The sequence below is a fragment of the Schistocerca serialis genome, chromosome 3 (assembly GCF_023864345.2).
Source record: "Schistocerca serialis cubense isolate TAMUIC-IGC-003099 chromosome 3, iqSchSeri2.2, whole genome shotgun sequence".
Taxonomy (NCBI): Eukaryota; Metazoa; Arthropoda; class Insecta; order Orthoptera; family Acrididae; genus Schistocerca; species Schistocerca serialis.
In genome coordinates this window covers 314,779,207-314,794,703 of record NC_064640.1, presented here as the reverse complement: position 1 = coordinate 314,794,703, position 15,497 = coordinate 314,779,207, and the positions used below count along the sequence as shown (strand labels likewise).

At 41.1% G+C, this 15,497-nt stretch overlaps 1 protein-coding gene across 1 annotated transcript in view; it reads left to right on the top strand.

Moving 5' to 3' along the window:
- LOC126471600 (uncharacterized) overlaps nt 1-15,497 on the top strand; it is a 204,313-nt gene that overhangs the window by 123,565 nt on the left and 65,251 nt on the right. Inside the window, exon 3 of the mRNA XM_050099837.1 lies at nt 11,846-12,005. Coding sequence (XP_049955794.1) covers nt 11,846-12,005 — 160 coding nt within the window. The remainder of the gene's footprint in view (nt 1-11,845; nt 12,006-15,497) is intronic.

The following is a 15,497-nucleotide window of genomic DNA, read 5'->3' as shown; positions in this document are numbered from 1 at the left end:
TCTAAAATAAGAGCTTCACAAACTGAGGCGCCATTAATTCGTTTGTCCACCTCTGGCCTTCCTGGCCTTCTTCCTAGCGGGTTTTCGGCTTGGAATTGATTGATATAGTTGTTGGACGTCCTCCTGAAATTCTGTCCAATTGGCGCGTTAGTTCGTCAAAATCCTGAGCTGGTTGGAGGGCCCTGCCCATAATGCCCCAGACGTTCTCAGTCGGGATGAGATCCGGCGACCTTCCTGGCCAAGGTAGGATTTGGCAAGCACGAAAACAGATAGCAAAAATTCTCCCCGTGGGCGGGTGGGCATTATCTTGCTGAAATGTAAGCTCAGGATGGATTGCCATGAAGGGAACAAAACGGGGTGTAGAATATCATTGACGTACCGCTGTCCTGTAAGCATGCCGAGGATGACAATCAGATGGGTCCTCCTATGAAAAGAAGTGGCTCCCCAAACAATCATTCCTGGTTGCCTGGCCGTATGGCGGAAGACAGTCAGGTTGGCATCCCACTCCTGTCAATGACGTCTCCAGACACGTTTTCTGCTCTGAATGTCACTGAATGGAGTAGAATTGTCTTCATGATGAGTCCCGCTTTGAACTGAGACTCGATGACCAACGAAGACGTTTCTGGTGACGCCCCGAACAGCTGTGGTATACTAACCTGACTGTAGCCCGCTATATGGCCCGACAACTAGGACTCATGGTCTTGGGTGCCATTTCTCTGGGTAGCCGGACCCCTTTGGTTATAATCCGCGGCACCCTTACAGCCCAGCGGCACGTCAAACATATTCTGCACCCCTTTTTTCTTGCCCTTCGTGGAAAGCCATCCTGGGCTTACATTTCAGCAACATAACGCCCACCCGCACACGGCGAGTGTTTCTACTGTTTGTCTTCGTGCTTGCCAAATCATACTTTGGCCAGCAAGGCGACCTGATCTCTCCCCAGTTGAGAACAATTTTAGCATTATGAGCAGGGCCCTCCAACCAGCTCTTAATCCTGACAACCTAATGCGCCAGTTGGACAGAATTTGACACTTTGTCTCAGGAGGACGTCCAACAACTATATCAATCATTGTCAAGCCGAATAACTGCTTGCATAAGGGCCCGAGGTGGACCAATGTGTTACCTACTAGCTCTGTTTGTGCAACGCTTTCTCTAGAATAAGTGATTTAATTTGTTATCATTTGTTAGTCTGTACATGTACATCACATATACCGATTTTCGTCCCATTCGGATTTTGGATTATTTTGAGTATATTTTCTACATCATAACTTTTAAAAAAAGTCACTTTTTATGTGACTGTATGTTATAAAATCGTGTAGGAACTTCCACACTTTTAGGTCTTCTGTCACTAAAAGAGTTTCAATGATTGTTGGCAAAGTATTCCCTAATGTAATTAGATGCTGTACTACTTTCTTAGTTTCTATATACTTTCTTTAGCATACAATGATGATCAACATCTTCCTCACTGCCGCAAAGCTTCGACCGCAGTGGAGAGTGAAGTGCAAAGAAAGAAGGAAGAGAATATGGTCACCACGTTGAGCAGGGACGTAAATTTACTATAAAATGGTGCAATTTTATGTATGTGTGCCCGAAGATAGTCAGCAGCTACTGCTGTTAAATCATTAAAGTTGGCAGCAGTCATAAGCATATAAGCATAAGAGGTTGACACGAAGTGTACCGACTTGTACCGATAACAAGTATGGAGTCGAATCTCAACTTATAAGTCGACAGTTTAAGCCGCTTCCACCCCGGACCCGCCTCGCTGCAAACAAACTCGTGGCAGAGACCACCGCAAAACGCCGTAGAACAGCTCAGAACTGCACAGTATGAAGCAGACGTGCGTAGAAGTGTTACATTGTGCACGCACGCTCATCAATAACAATACTAAACGAGAAACATCGTCCAAACAGAGCCGTGTACGAACAAATCATTTCCTTTGATGTACCGACACAGTACGGAACTTGTTCGTTGTTGAACAGCGCGGCGCAGTACACTCGGTTTGAGTACACACAGGCCGCGATGCACCAAACGTCTCACTTTTGTGCGACGAGGCCGGTGTGGATTTGGCTTTATAGATATCGTGCCACTTCTCACTGCGGCAAAATTTTACAGTTTGTCATTGTAAGTGTTTAACAGGCAAAACTTAATGTCGTACTCATTACAACTTATAACTGCCATATTTTAACGTGAGCGACTTAAAACACACTTAAAAAAAAACAATCGTGGCTTTAGAGGGAGAAGGTTGAAACCCCTCGCCTCCCCCCCTCCCCACCACACTCCCCTCCAATGTCTTGGCTCCTGCACGTTTCGGAAAATGATACCGATTTTTCAAGTACGTTTTTTATGTAGTAATAGTGGCGGTTTCCCAAGTCTTAGGTGCTGCCTACAACGTATGTCAGCGTCCTCTGTAATATTACACTATTTTATTATTTCATTTAGAAAAGCAAATATTCTTGAGTATAGCTCATGTGCTTAAGTAAAAATTAATTCCTCTGGTTACGCAAAAATACCGCAGTTTATGAGAAATTATGAGAAAGTAAGCGCACTCAAAATGACTGGTAATTAACACCACGTAATTGGAGCTGTAAGTCAACCACTACCTACAAAGATACGTCTGCCTCACGTTTCTTTCACTCCCAATTTGGAAGCACCTTTGCCCAACTCCCCGAGAATTGTCTGTAATGAATAGGAGTTTCACGAAGATCGGCCCCATCCACATGCAAAGGAAATGAAAGATGGAAAAAGTGGCACACGGAATAACTGAGTTACTGAAGAACCAAAACAACTTTTGCTTATTTCGTGTTTCGTTTTCATTTTTTCCTTCATAGAGAACTATCGTTAGTAACAAAGTTTGCCAATATCATGTAGGAACCAACGTGAGGACACGTCTTGAACTATGAAATGTGACACATAATCAGTGGTATTGTCTTTGGTCAGATCATTAGATTCAGCGAACATAGTTTACCTTTGTATACATGAACAAAGCACAAATTTAATGCTTCCATCACGGTTGATAGCAGTTCGGAACCCACCAATTTCCTAGTTGTGGATTGATACTGTAAGACTATAACGAAGGAATAGAACGCTGTTGGAGGATTGCCCATTTGTGATGTAATTATTTACTAATGACCCATTACTGGAAATACCATCGGGAATTAGAGAGACGGGTAGTAAAAATATAAGAGTGGTTAATACAGCCTGATTTCTGTGCCCGCAATGTGCGAGTCTCAACCTGCTGGCTCTTGCCGACCCTGGGCTGCTTCTGATAGCATGTCACCCACATCACAATATTAGAGGCTGGCCAGGCTAAACTCTTGGTAAAACTCTTATCTTGGCCATTGGCCATCTCTAATGCAATTAGCGATGAAACAAAGAGTGGCGAAGAGGCCATTCTCCACACCTCTTGCTTTCCAGTATGATTATCTATTAGGTGTGTATGCTATTTTGCCTGTGCGGCTGAGAGTGGTCATTTCCACTGCAGTAGTGCAGCCAGCATAATGGCGGGACGGCCGCAATCCTGGCAGCTGTTGTGAGGCGGTGCACTGTTTTGGGACCGCAGGAAATCATTTTTATGCCTCACTTCTGGATATTGTAAAATATTAGTTATGATGTGGTACACGGAAAATGCCTGCCTGAAGACACAAACGCTCTCAGAAATATCTCATCAAAACAGAGAATCGAAAGTTAGTTCTTCATAACGGCAGCGATTAACCACATACGTCTAATTGGCGTACTAACTGTTTCATCGTAGTAATCTTCAAGGTTTTTTGTACATCCTACCCTAATTATAGATTTTCCATGGCTAAATCAACACCTATGAATATGCTAAAAGAAGCTGAACACACCATATGTACCGCCGTGGATCAAATACGACAGAAACAGGAACACAAGACGATGACACCAATTGCAAAAATTAAGTAAACAATAATTTTCCATGTCAACGAGGCGTTTCAGGAACACCAGTGCACATTTCATCGAAGCTTAAGATATCATACTGAGAAGAGCTGGATGGAAAAGAAAAAGGTTGATTAGGAGCAGAAATAAAACAATGGCAGAAGCACAATAAACAACCAATGCAAGAATAACCCAACAGTAAAAACTGAACACACCGTAACCCAAGAAGAAAAATGGCACAGCACACAGATATATGTGAGCTTCACAAGTGGATTAATAAAGAAAAAAAACAAGGGGGCCTAATGAAACAAGTACAACAGAAACTGAAGAAGAGCAGTTACACAAAAGTTACTGTCATGATAAAACTGAAAAGGAAGGTAGACTCTAATAGCATTATCATAACAAAAGCAAACTAAACGTAACGATATCATGAATAAAGGGCAGTATATTCTCAAACGAAGAAATACGTAAGTGCGAACAACATTCTGAAATTGAAGTCAGAGGCAACAGTAAATAGGATACATTCAACAAGGAAAAGTATGAGGAGGAGATGAAAAGAAAGCTATACACAATGTCTTATGACACACAATAGTAAAAAGATTGAATTACGGAATTAGTACTAAAACACACAACAAAGACCACACAGATTAAGACAGAGGAAAGTGCACAAAGTAGCATACAATACTGGAAAAAATAACTACACACAGCCTACAAACAGTTGATTACAAAATAAAAAAGGAGAGAGTATGATGTACAGTGAGTACACACCTAAATTAAATACCACCACCAATATCTCATACCATTACAGAAGAACTATCATATCAGTAAATCTTAGCAAAGGGGAAGGAACTGATAAATAACAAAATTCACATGAACAATACCTTACTATTAAACGCAGCCAATGGCATAAAGTAGGAACAAAACACACCACCACAAAATATAGCCTCTGAATATAGACACTACACAAATACGTTCTATAGTCGACAGCAATATAAAAAACTAACATGACGACATAGTAGAAAAGCCCGTAAGCGCGTACGCGCGCGTGTGTCTGTGTGTGTGTGTGTGTGTGTGTGTGTGTGTGTTTGTATGCAATGCTACAGTTTTTGTGTGTTTTGACAATATTTCTTGGCGTTGTTGTGCAGAAGAAAAACTTCCCCAGAAGAAAAGTACGCAAACGTGTAAAAGACTCTAACACATACTGTATTTAATGAAACATATGTATTGAGCAGCAGGCAAGCAGAACTCATTGGACCTTATAAGCATAACGGCACAATATGTGTGATAAGTAAAAAGTTCCACAGTAAAGTGAGAAAGTAAATGTATTTCAGGCCGGTGGAGATGTCACAATAAGTACTGCGAGACGCCACCTTGCGTCTGGCAAAACTAAAGTTGCATTTATTCAGGTCTACCTAGACAGATATTACTTAAAACTCGTGAATTTAATAATACGTCTATTCCTTTTGGTCATTAATGGGTGAGGACTTGGCACGATAAAAATGCCTGCCTACCACGCTCAATACTAACGTTTGTGGGAACTGCAACACCCAGAAGGATACACGTGACTGAATTGAAATTCATACTACAGATTAGATAAAATGCAGTTAACAAATGGTTGAGATTACTGACCTGTACATGACCACTGACCCTGACAATTCTGCTCTCACGTTCTACAGTCATAGCCTGTAAATCGTGTGCTACAGAAGTAAAAATATCCTATACTCGTTCTTTAGGAACCACTCATCAGTGTGGTTCATATGAAAGCCAGTATGTGTTTATAATGGTTGCTGTAAGACCGTGACAAATGATTTTCCAATCATATACAAGGCATTATAAAAGTGTACAACAACAGAGCTAATATGAGTACAAATTCAAATAAAACAGGAAAGCGTCTGCAGGAACCATTTTACAATGACTGAACAGTTTCAGACAGTTTAATTGGAGACCTGTATGTCCCATTCATTGTATATTATTCAGTGTAGCGTTAAGACCTCGTTGATGCACTGATTAGGGATAGTCATAAAAAGCCTAAATGAGGGTTCTAAATAAATACCGGTTCAACGAGCGATTCTCGAAAGCAGGTAACATGAGTAGAAAGCAGAAGTCGAAACGGTGATGGCTTGTCTTACGAAAATAGATTTTTCTTGTGGCCAAATTAATAAAATTATTTGTACATTGCTAAGCGACTAGTGAATCTCGATCACCTCTGACAGGTCATTACTAAGCGATGATAATATTTTACCCGTGACCCGTAGTAACGTGTAAGACTGTCATTACAGCGTTTATGACCACATAGGTCATCATTTGGAGCCAATGATTCACTAAACAACGTAGCCAGCCGAAAGTTGTGTAGCATAGTTCTTAACTGCAGTTGGTCATCGTCTAGTCTAATGGTGAACTGAACATGAGTAAAACCGCAAACAGCTTTCAACTGAAGTTTTATTCCCACTCTGGGTTTCGCTACGTTGAAGCAACATCTTCATGTGATACTACATAGAAAGTAAAGTATCCTTGAATCTATCTAATAAAATAATTAAGACAGCCAATAAAAATAAATCTGAATGAAAAGTACTTACAGTAGTGTCACATAGATTAGCATACGGAGACGCCCGCAACGTTCGTAGTTACTGAATCCAACCCCATGAAGAGGGGAAGTAGTTAACAAACAATTACCGGCAGAACATTGGGATGAATAGTGCAGGGGGCAAGGCACTATGGCAAAAATAACCGTGGTGTGAAGTAAGAAATTGATCACAATGTAATACAAACAGCAAAAAGTAGCAGGCCATCAGTAGAGTGTCTGTGTGAGAAACGTAACCCATTAGCCAGCCGTCACTACAAAGATAAAAACCCCCAGGAGGAAAATATTATGCAAGATTTAAAATCGGGTAGCGAGAAGTTAATTAAGCTGTTGGTCCTACATGTGCGACCACGTGCAAGTTGAATTCAGAGGAACGACAAAATATTAAAAAACGTTATAAGGTTATAAACCTCGTTTAAGAAGCTCAACAATAACAAACCAGTTGCGACACGGAAATTAACAAATCAGATAGTAGGAGAACCCATTTATAATGGCAAACCTAGGAAACCAGAAGAAGGTTAATAAACTGCCTAACGGAACTTGGGTGTCCAAATAGACTCTAAGACAAAATAGAACGAAGCACCATGAAGGAATTATCGGAACGGGGCGTAAATCGATAGATGTGATGTACGTGTCCAGAAAAAAAATTATTACAGTTTCATAAATATTTGATGATTTACTCATGAGAAACAGCTTCACAAACTGAAAAAATCAATAACGCGTTGGTCCACATCTGGCCCTTACGCAAGCGGTTTGATAGAGTTGGTGCATGTCCTCCTTAGGGATATAGTGCCAAATTCCGTCCAGTAGGCGGGTTAGATCGCCCAAATTTCGAGATGGTTGGAATAGCCTGCCCATAATGCCCAAAACGTTCTCAATTGTTCAGAGATCCGGCGACTTTGCTGACCGAGACAGGGTTTGGCGAGCATGAAGATAAGCACTGGAAACTCTTCTCGTGTGTGGGTGGGCATTACCTTGCTGAAATGTAAGGCCAGGATGGCTTCCCGTGAAGGAGATGTGCGGCTGTGCTGTAAAGATGCCGTGGATGACAACCAAAGCTCAAAATAAACGACACACCAGAACGTCACTCCTAGTCGTTGGGCCGTATGGTGGCCGACTGTCAGATTGTTATCCCACCGTTGTCCGAGTCGCCTCCACCTTCGGCCTGGAATATAATAGACTGGAGAATACTTGTCTTCAGTTATGTGTTTCACTTCTAAATGAAACCCCGATGAACCGCGAAAACCTTGTCTGGAGACGCCCCGAGCAGTGGTGAGATACCAACCAGACTGTCGCCCGTCAGACTGCCCAACAACCAGGACTGATTGTCTGGGGTGCCGTTTCCTTTCATAGTTGGACAAATCTGGTTGTCATCCTCGACACCATTACAGCACAGCGACACGTTAACGATATTCTACGCCCAGTTTTGATGCCCTTCATGGAAAGCTCTTCTGGGCCTACATTCAGCGACATAATGCCCGCCTGCACATGGCGATATTTTCTACTGTTTGTCTTCGGGCTTGCTAAACAATACCTTGGCCGGCAAGATCGGCAGACCTCTCCCCAACTGAGAACGTATGGAGCATCGTGGACAGGACCCGCCAACCAGCTCGTGAGTTTGACAATATAACACGCAAATTGTACAGAATTTGGCATGATATCCCTCAAGAGGACATCCAACAATAGCATCAGTCAATACAAACAGAATAACTGCTTGCACAGGGGCTAGAGGTGGACCAATGCGTTATTTGACTTGCTCAGTCTGTGAAGTTCTTTCCCTCGAATAATTCCACTTTTTTTATTCTTTTTTTTTCATTTTCTATCTTAGAGTGTATGCCAACAATACACGAGTCTAGTGGAGTCCACCTCCATAACATATGACAAGGTATTGGCGGAACTTTACAGAATCAAATCATCAAAGTAGTCTTTTCAAACATGTCTGCAAGCCTACGATGTCCAAGATAGATTAGATTAGATTAAATTAGATTAATTATTCATTCCATAGACCCATAAAAAAGGGAATCTTCCTGGATGTGGAACATGTCAGATAAACACATTACAAAAATTTAATTAGAAGAACTTGAGTTACATTAATTTTAATGATCCTCAGTCAATAAACAGTAAAGTTATGTACATGAATTAAATTTAAACTTCTAATATTTACAGGTTTAATACTTACATCTTCTTTCATTAAATCCATCATTGAGACATTTGCTAGTTTCTTGGCTATTACAACCAAGTATTGTCAAAATTTGAAGTAAATTATTCATTTCAGTGATCCTCAGTTAAGAATAGACAGATTATGTGCAAGATTTAAAATTATACTTCCACTATTTACAGACTTAAGACTTACATCTGCTTTCCATACATCCGTAATTCACACAGTAGGTAGACACTTGGCTGTTACAACCAAGTATTGTCAAAAATTAAAGTATAATAAATTTTCATTAAAATGGTCTACTGCACTTGTTGAGAAACTCATGGACGGAAAAGAAGGAGTTGGCCACCAAAAATTCTTTTAAATTGTATTTAAATTGTGCCTTGTCTCAAACTAAACTCTTAATGGTTGCTAGTAACTTATTGAAAATATGTGTTGCTGAATACTGGACTCCTTTCTGGGCAAGAGTAAGTGATTTTAAATCTTTATGTATATTGTTCATATTCCTAGTATTGATACTGTGTACTAAGCAGCTAGTTGGAAAAAGAAAGTCCGCGGCTCGTGGTCGTGCGGTAGCGTTCTCGCTTCCCGCGCCCGGGTTCCCGGGTTCGATTCCCGGCGGGGTCAGGGATTTTCTCTGCCTTGTGATGACTGGGTGTTGTGTGATGTCCTTAGGTTAGTTAGGTTTAAGTAGTTCTAGGTTCTATGGGACTGATGACCATAGATGTTAAGTCCCATAGTGCTCAGAGCCATTTTTTTTAAAAAGAAATGTATTATTTAGAACAAACTTCATCAAGGAATAAATATACTGAGAAGCTGTCGTTAATATGCCCAATTCTTTGAATAGGTTTCGACATGATGTTCTTGGATCTACACTACTCATTACTCTTTTTATACGCTTCTGTACTCTAAATATTTTTCCTCTGTTTTTAGAGTTACCCCAAAATATGATACCATGTGACATAATGGAGTGAAAATAAGCAAAATATGGCAGTTTTTTTAATATTTATGTCTCCTATGTATGACATCATTCGCATTGCAAACACAGACTTGTTTAGGCGCTTTAGCAGTTCGTTAGTACGTTGCTCCCAACTGAATTTATTATAAAGTTGTAATCCCAAGAATTTCACACTCTCAACTTCTCCTATTTCCATGTCATCATATTTTATACACACACCAGAAGGAAATCTCTTGGAAGTTCTGAACTGCATATATTGGGTCTTTTCAAAGTTTACTGACAGTGAATTGGCTATGAACCACTTATTAATGTCAGTAAAAGTTTGATTAGCTGCCCTTTCTAAATTTGTATTTGATTTACTATTTATTGCAATGTTTGTACCATCAGCAAATACGACAAATGATACAAACAGGCAACAGTGCCCAAAACGATTTACTAGTTACGTCGGACTCCAACCTAATTACGCCTACACTTTGTCCGGTACAGTAATGCCAACCGCGCCTTTGTAAAACATGCTATTTTGAAATATGTCTTCCAAGAGGCAGCCAGCAGCCATACATCGTCTTTTCTTACAATGGCGCTAACGAGTTCCCCAGTCTTGTGTCTACTCAGCTTATCACATTGCCTGTGAAAAGTGACCAAATTTTGGATTATGTCTATAAAGTTCGTGTTGCATCAAAACGAAATGAAAGGGGTGAACTGAGCACTCTGTAACAAGTTTGTTTGTGTGGCCATCCTCCGCGGCAAGCATATAAGTACTAGTTTTGTAAATAAAACTGCCTTTTCCTGCTGCTAGTTACTTTATTTATCCCATACGCGTTTCGCCTTCTCCTGTTCTAAGGCATCATCAGTGGGATCTATAACGATACAGTATTGTTAGTTTTATATTATTAAACAGTTCACATCGCAATTTTTTTGTAAAAAAAGGAATTACTTACGATTTGCTGATCTGCGTTTCCTCACATCTGGTCTGGAGTTCGCACTACCACATTTATCACTGCCATATAATCACATCTTTGTGTTCTCGCCTTCCACTCACTGTTCACCGTGCTTCTCACTCTTTTTTGTGGTGGACTATTGTTCTTTTGTCACTCGATACAACTATTTCATCGTACAGTGCTTTTCACAACGTAAATATTGCGACTTCATTACGTCTTTCATCTTCTTTGGTATGTTTACCTATTTGTTGTCAACCTAACGAAGTATATGTTCGAGACTAATTTCTATTTATGATGTTTATACCGTGTGAGTGTGTGTGTGTGTGTGTGTGTGTGTGTGTGTGTGTGTGTGTATTCTATTATTTTATCTATTAGTGTAAATAAGGAATTACTTGGCATATGTACTTGGTCATTCAACAGAATACAATGTCAGATACAAAGAACACATGAGAGCGTGGAAATATGGGACAAACCACTCCACATTTGCAGAACACCTAAGAGAAAATGACCACAAACCAACCACTAGAGAAGTTGGCATGAAAATAATTAGAATCAACAATAAAAAAAACCTCCTAACCATGCAAGAAAATTACCACATACAGAAAACCAAAGTAGAGGGGAAAAGAATGACCAAGTACACATGCCAAGCAATTCATTATTTACACTAACAGATACAATAATAGAATAACGTCCGCAAAAAGTATTAAGAAAACTCGTCAGCTCTATCCCCCTATCTCTCTCACTCATATACACACACACGGTATAAACATCATAAATAGGAGTTAGTCTCGAACATATACTTCGTTAGGTTGGCAACACATAGGTAAACATACCAAAGACAATGAAACACGTAATGGAGTGGCAATATTTACGTTGTAAAAAAAATGTACGACGAAATAGTTTTATAGATTGACAAAAGAACAATAGTCCACCACAAAAAAGAGTGAGGAACATGATGTACAGTGTGTGGAAGGCGAGAACACAAAGATGTGATTATATGGCAAGTGATAAAAGTGGCAGTGCGAACTCCAGACCAGATGTGACGAAACGCAGATCAGCAAATCGTAAGTAATTACTTTTTTTACAAAAAAATCGCGAAGTGAACTGTTTAATAACCTAAAACTAACAAAACTCTATCGTTATATATCCCACTGATGATGCCTTAGAACAGGAGAGGGCGAAACGCGTATGGGATAAATAATGTAACTAGCAGCAGGAAAAGGCAGTTTTATTTACAAAACAAGTATGAGCACTCTGTATTTGATAGTTCTTTATCAGCTATGAAGCAGTGTGGTTGAATTTCTGACACTGTTGTGCAGGCCAGCAGCGGAGGTGGTGTTCCACTTCTTCGGAGGCAAGTCGGACGGGCGGAAGGTGCGCGAGGCGATGAACCGGCTGGTGGAGCGCGGCCGCCTGGCCGACGTGCCGCTCGTACGCACCGCACTCGCCTTCCGGCAGGAGCCGACGCTGCTGCTGCAGGTACCACTACCTCGGCTTTCAGCGGCGCACTGTAGATTGTTTTTATTCCAAGAAAAAAAAGAATCGTCTCAAAAATCATTTTACATAATGGCAGCTGCCCTAGTGCAACAATGTAGTACTTACTACGAACTCGGAGTTGAGGATCTGAGGGTCAGTTCTTGAGTGGTTGTTACAACCTCTGCACTTCCTCCCCCAAAATATAGCTTGCCATTATTTCCAATCTCAGTGTGCCAATGAAGCTTACTGTTTTAATAACAATGAGAAACAGTACTTATAAATTGTACTAATATAATCACAACAACGATAATGTTGATAAGTTGTTTACATCAAACTGCGCTACATCACTTTAGTATAGCTTCCTGGAAACTGAAATTCAGGGAAATATAGCATCTGAAAGCACTCATCCAAAACTTTGAGAAGGACGTGTGTCGTACACAGCACGGATTCATAAAATATCGTTCCTGTGAAACACAACTAGCTCTTTACTCTCACGAGAGAATGAGTGCTATCGACAGGGGTGTCTCAGATTGATTCCATATTTCTAGATTTCCAAAAGACTTTTGATACAGTTCCTCACGAACGGCTTAGAATCAATTTGCATGCTTCGTGACTGTATTCGTGATTTCACAGTCCGTAGTAATTGACGAAAGTCATCGAGTAAAACACAATCGATATCTGGTTTTCTCCAGAAAGTTCAATAGGCCCTCTGCTGTTCCTAATCTGTATAAACGATTTAGGAGACAATCTGAGCAGCCTTCTTAGATCGCTTGCAGATGGTGCTGTCATTTAATGTCTACTAAAATCATCCGAAGATCAAAACCAATTGCAAAATAATATAGACAAGATATTTGTGTGGTGCGAAAAGAGGAAGTTGATCCTAAATAATGAAAAGTGTGACGTCATGCACATGACTGTGTAAATAATTCCGTTAAGTTTCGGTTACATGATAAATCACATAAATCTAATGGCTTAAATTGGAACGATCACACAGGTAACGTAGCGGTGAAGGCAAACCAGAGACAGCGTTTTATTGGCAGAGCAATTAGAAGATCAACAGGTCTACTAAAAAGACTGCCTACAGTACGCTTGTCCGTCCTCTGCTTGAGAACTACTGTGCATTTTGGGTTCCTTACCAGATCTGATTGAAGATAGACGTCGAAAAAGTTGAGAGAAGAGCAGTTCGGTTTGTCTTATCACGAAATAGAAGAGATCGTGTTACGCACACCATACGCAAGTTGGGGCGACAGCTATTAAAACAAAGGTATTTTTCGCTGTTGCGAAATCTTTTCACGACGTTTCAATCTCCAACGTTCTCCTCTGAATGCAAATATTTTGTTAAAACGTTCCTACATAGGCAGAAGTGACCATTATAGTAAAACAAGAGAAATCAGAGTTCGTACAGAAAGATTTAAGTGTTCGTTTATCTTGCGTGGTGTCAGAGAATGGAACAGTAGAGTAATAGTGTGAATGTGGTTCGATGAACCTTCCCATAGGCACTTACCAGTAAGTGTGAACGGCAGAGGAGATGTAGATGTAGATGTACAGGTAAAGTAACAACACTTTCTCACAACTTTGGCGACGTCGGATTATTCACAATACAAAATTGTAATGTGCGTTCACCATTATCAGCTATTTACTTAGAAGTACGACTGTGATCACAAGTCTGCACACTGTGGTAAGCCAAGTGCGTAGATGACGGGAACGCTGTTCCTGTGGTCATTTCCGCCCACATTTTGGGAAGTGATGTATCCGTCGTAAGATACGGGAGACAGCCGTACACACGGCAAGACCAGTCTCCAGTGATGCGCAACATACGTAGGCGTGCTGAAAGATAATGCCTCCGAATTTTTTATTCTATTCTCTGTATCGCTTGAGGTATTAAATGTCATGCATATTACTTCATTGAATTTCGTGCTTCGCTCACGCAAATTACAACACCCTGCCACTAGAGGGCTGCGAATTGTAGTGTGTAACATGGCGGAATCTGACGTAACTCTGACGGTGTGTGGTACAACGAAACGCTCAGAAAATAGGAAGCACGTATTCGAAGAGTTTGTCCACACACAAGCACCCTCTCCTTCAGCGCAACAAAGTCAGACCACACATGAACGCAGCGTCATCGGCAGCAATCCGACGCCTTGCGTTCCTTGTCATCGATGATCCTCCGTATAGTGTCGACTTGACCGCATCCGATTTTCATCTGTTTCGAAACCTTAAAGAACGCCTTCGAGGACTTCACTCTCTCTTGCCTCGAAACACAACCGCAATCGACTACGAAGCCCTTGAGCGGTCACATCACGATTCAGAGCTACGCACACTGCTGGAGCAACCAACCGGCCTGCGCCTCCACCGTGTTTCGGCAACATTGGTGAACATACAAATGTACTGACATGTTTCAGCGACGAAGAAGCGCAAATTTATTCCCTGCAGTTTCGATATCAAGGCATGGCATCATTGCATAACTTGGTGCATGCGGGGGTCTGCAGAACGGTCAACCTTGTAAATTGCACTTTCGTTTGGCTGGGTATGAACGAGGATTGCAAGCTATTTGTGTTTGCCAGAGGAATAATGTCGCTCAACATGATAAAGCAACACTTGGCACGTTTACCCCATCTGATCAACAATTCGAGGGAGTCCATTTTGACATAATCGGATTGTTACCACCTTATGAAGGTTTCATTTAGTGTCTCACGAAATCGACCGCATTTCGTAATGGCGAGAAGACTCTCTTATGAATAATATAACAGCTTAAACAGTGGCAACTACGTTCTTTCGAGGATGGGTTGTCCGTTTTCTGCGTGCCTCTACGTGTCACCACAGATCAAGATCGTCAAATTGAGTGGTATATGCTTAAAGCCCAAGCCACTTCATTGGGCGTGAAACATATCCACACTGCGGTGTACCACTCTGCAGCTAACGGACTTGTGGAATGGCTGAACCGGCTACTGGAGGCAACATTAATATGTCAAGACTCGCATCATTGGGTGGTATTACCTGTCGTGCTGCTCGGCCTGCGTGCATCCTTAAAAGAAAATCTCAAGGCTTCAGCAGCTAATCTGGTACACGGCCAAACAATACGACTAGTATGGTAATTCCTCGAGAGTACATCTAAAGACTATTTTGATGCATCAGACTTCGTCTCCACGCTACGGGTACAAACCTGGCAACTTCGTCTTGTCGCATCGAGGTGCTTATTCATTCGTCGTCTTTTAGTTTTCAAGGACTTAACAACTACTTAATTAAATTGATCAATTAATTACGCCCTCCCCCTCTGGGAAACACCCATCACCTGACTCTTCTCCCCACCCTTCCCCTTCCTGGAAACTGGTGGCTCAGTGACAGAGAGGAAGGATCTCACGAAGAGAAACTTACGGGTATATTTTTTATTTATAAAAAATCGGTTTTCAGGGGTTGTATTTCTCTTGCACATCATTCTCTGCCATTTGGAAATATACAGGTCTCGTAAGCAGTAATTAAATCGATCGCTTTCTT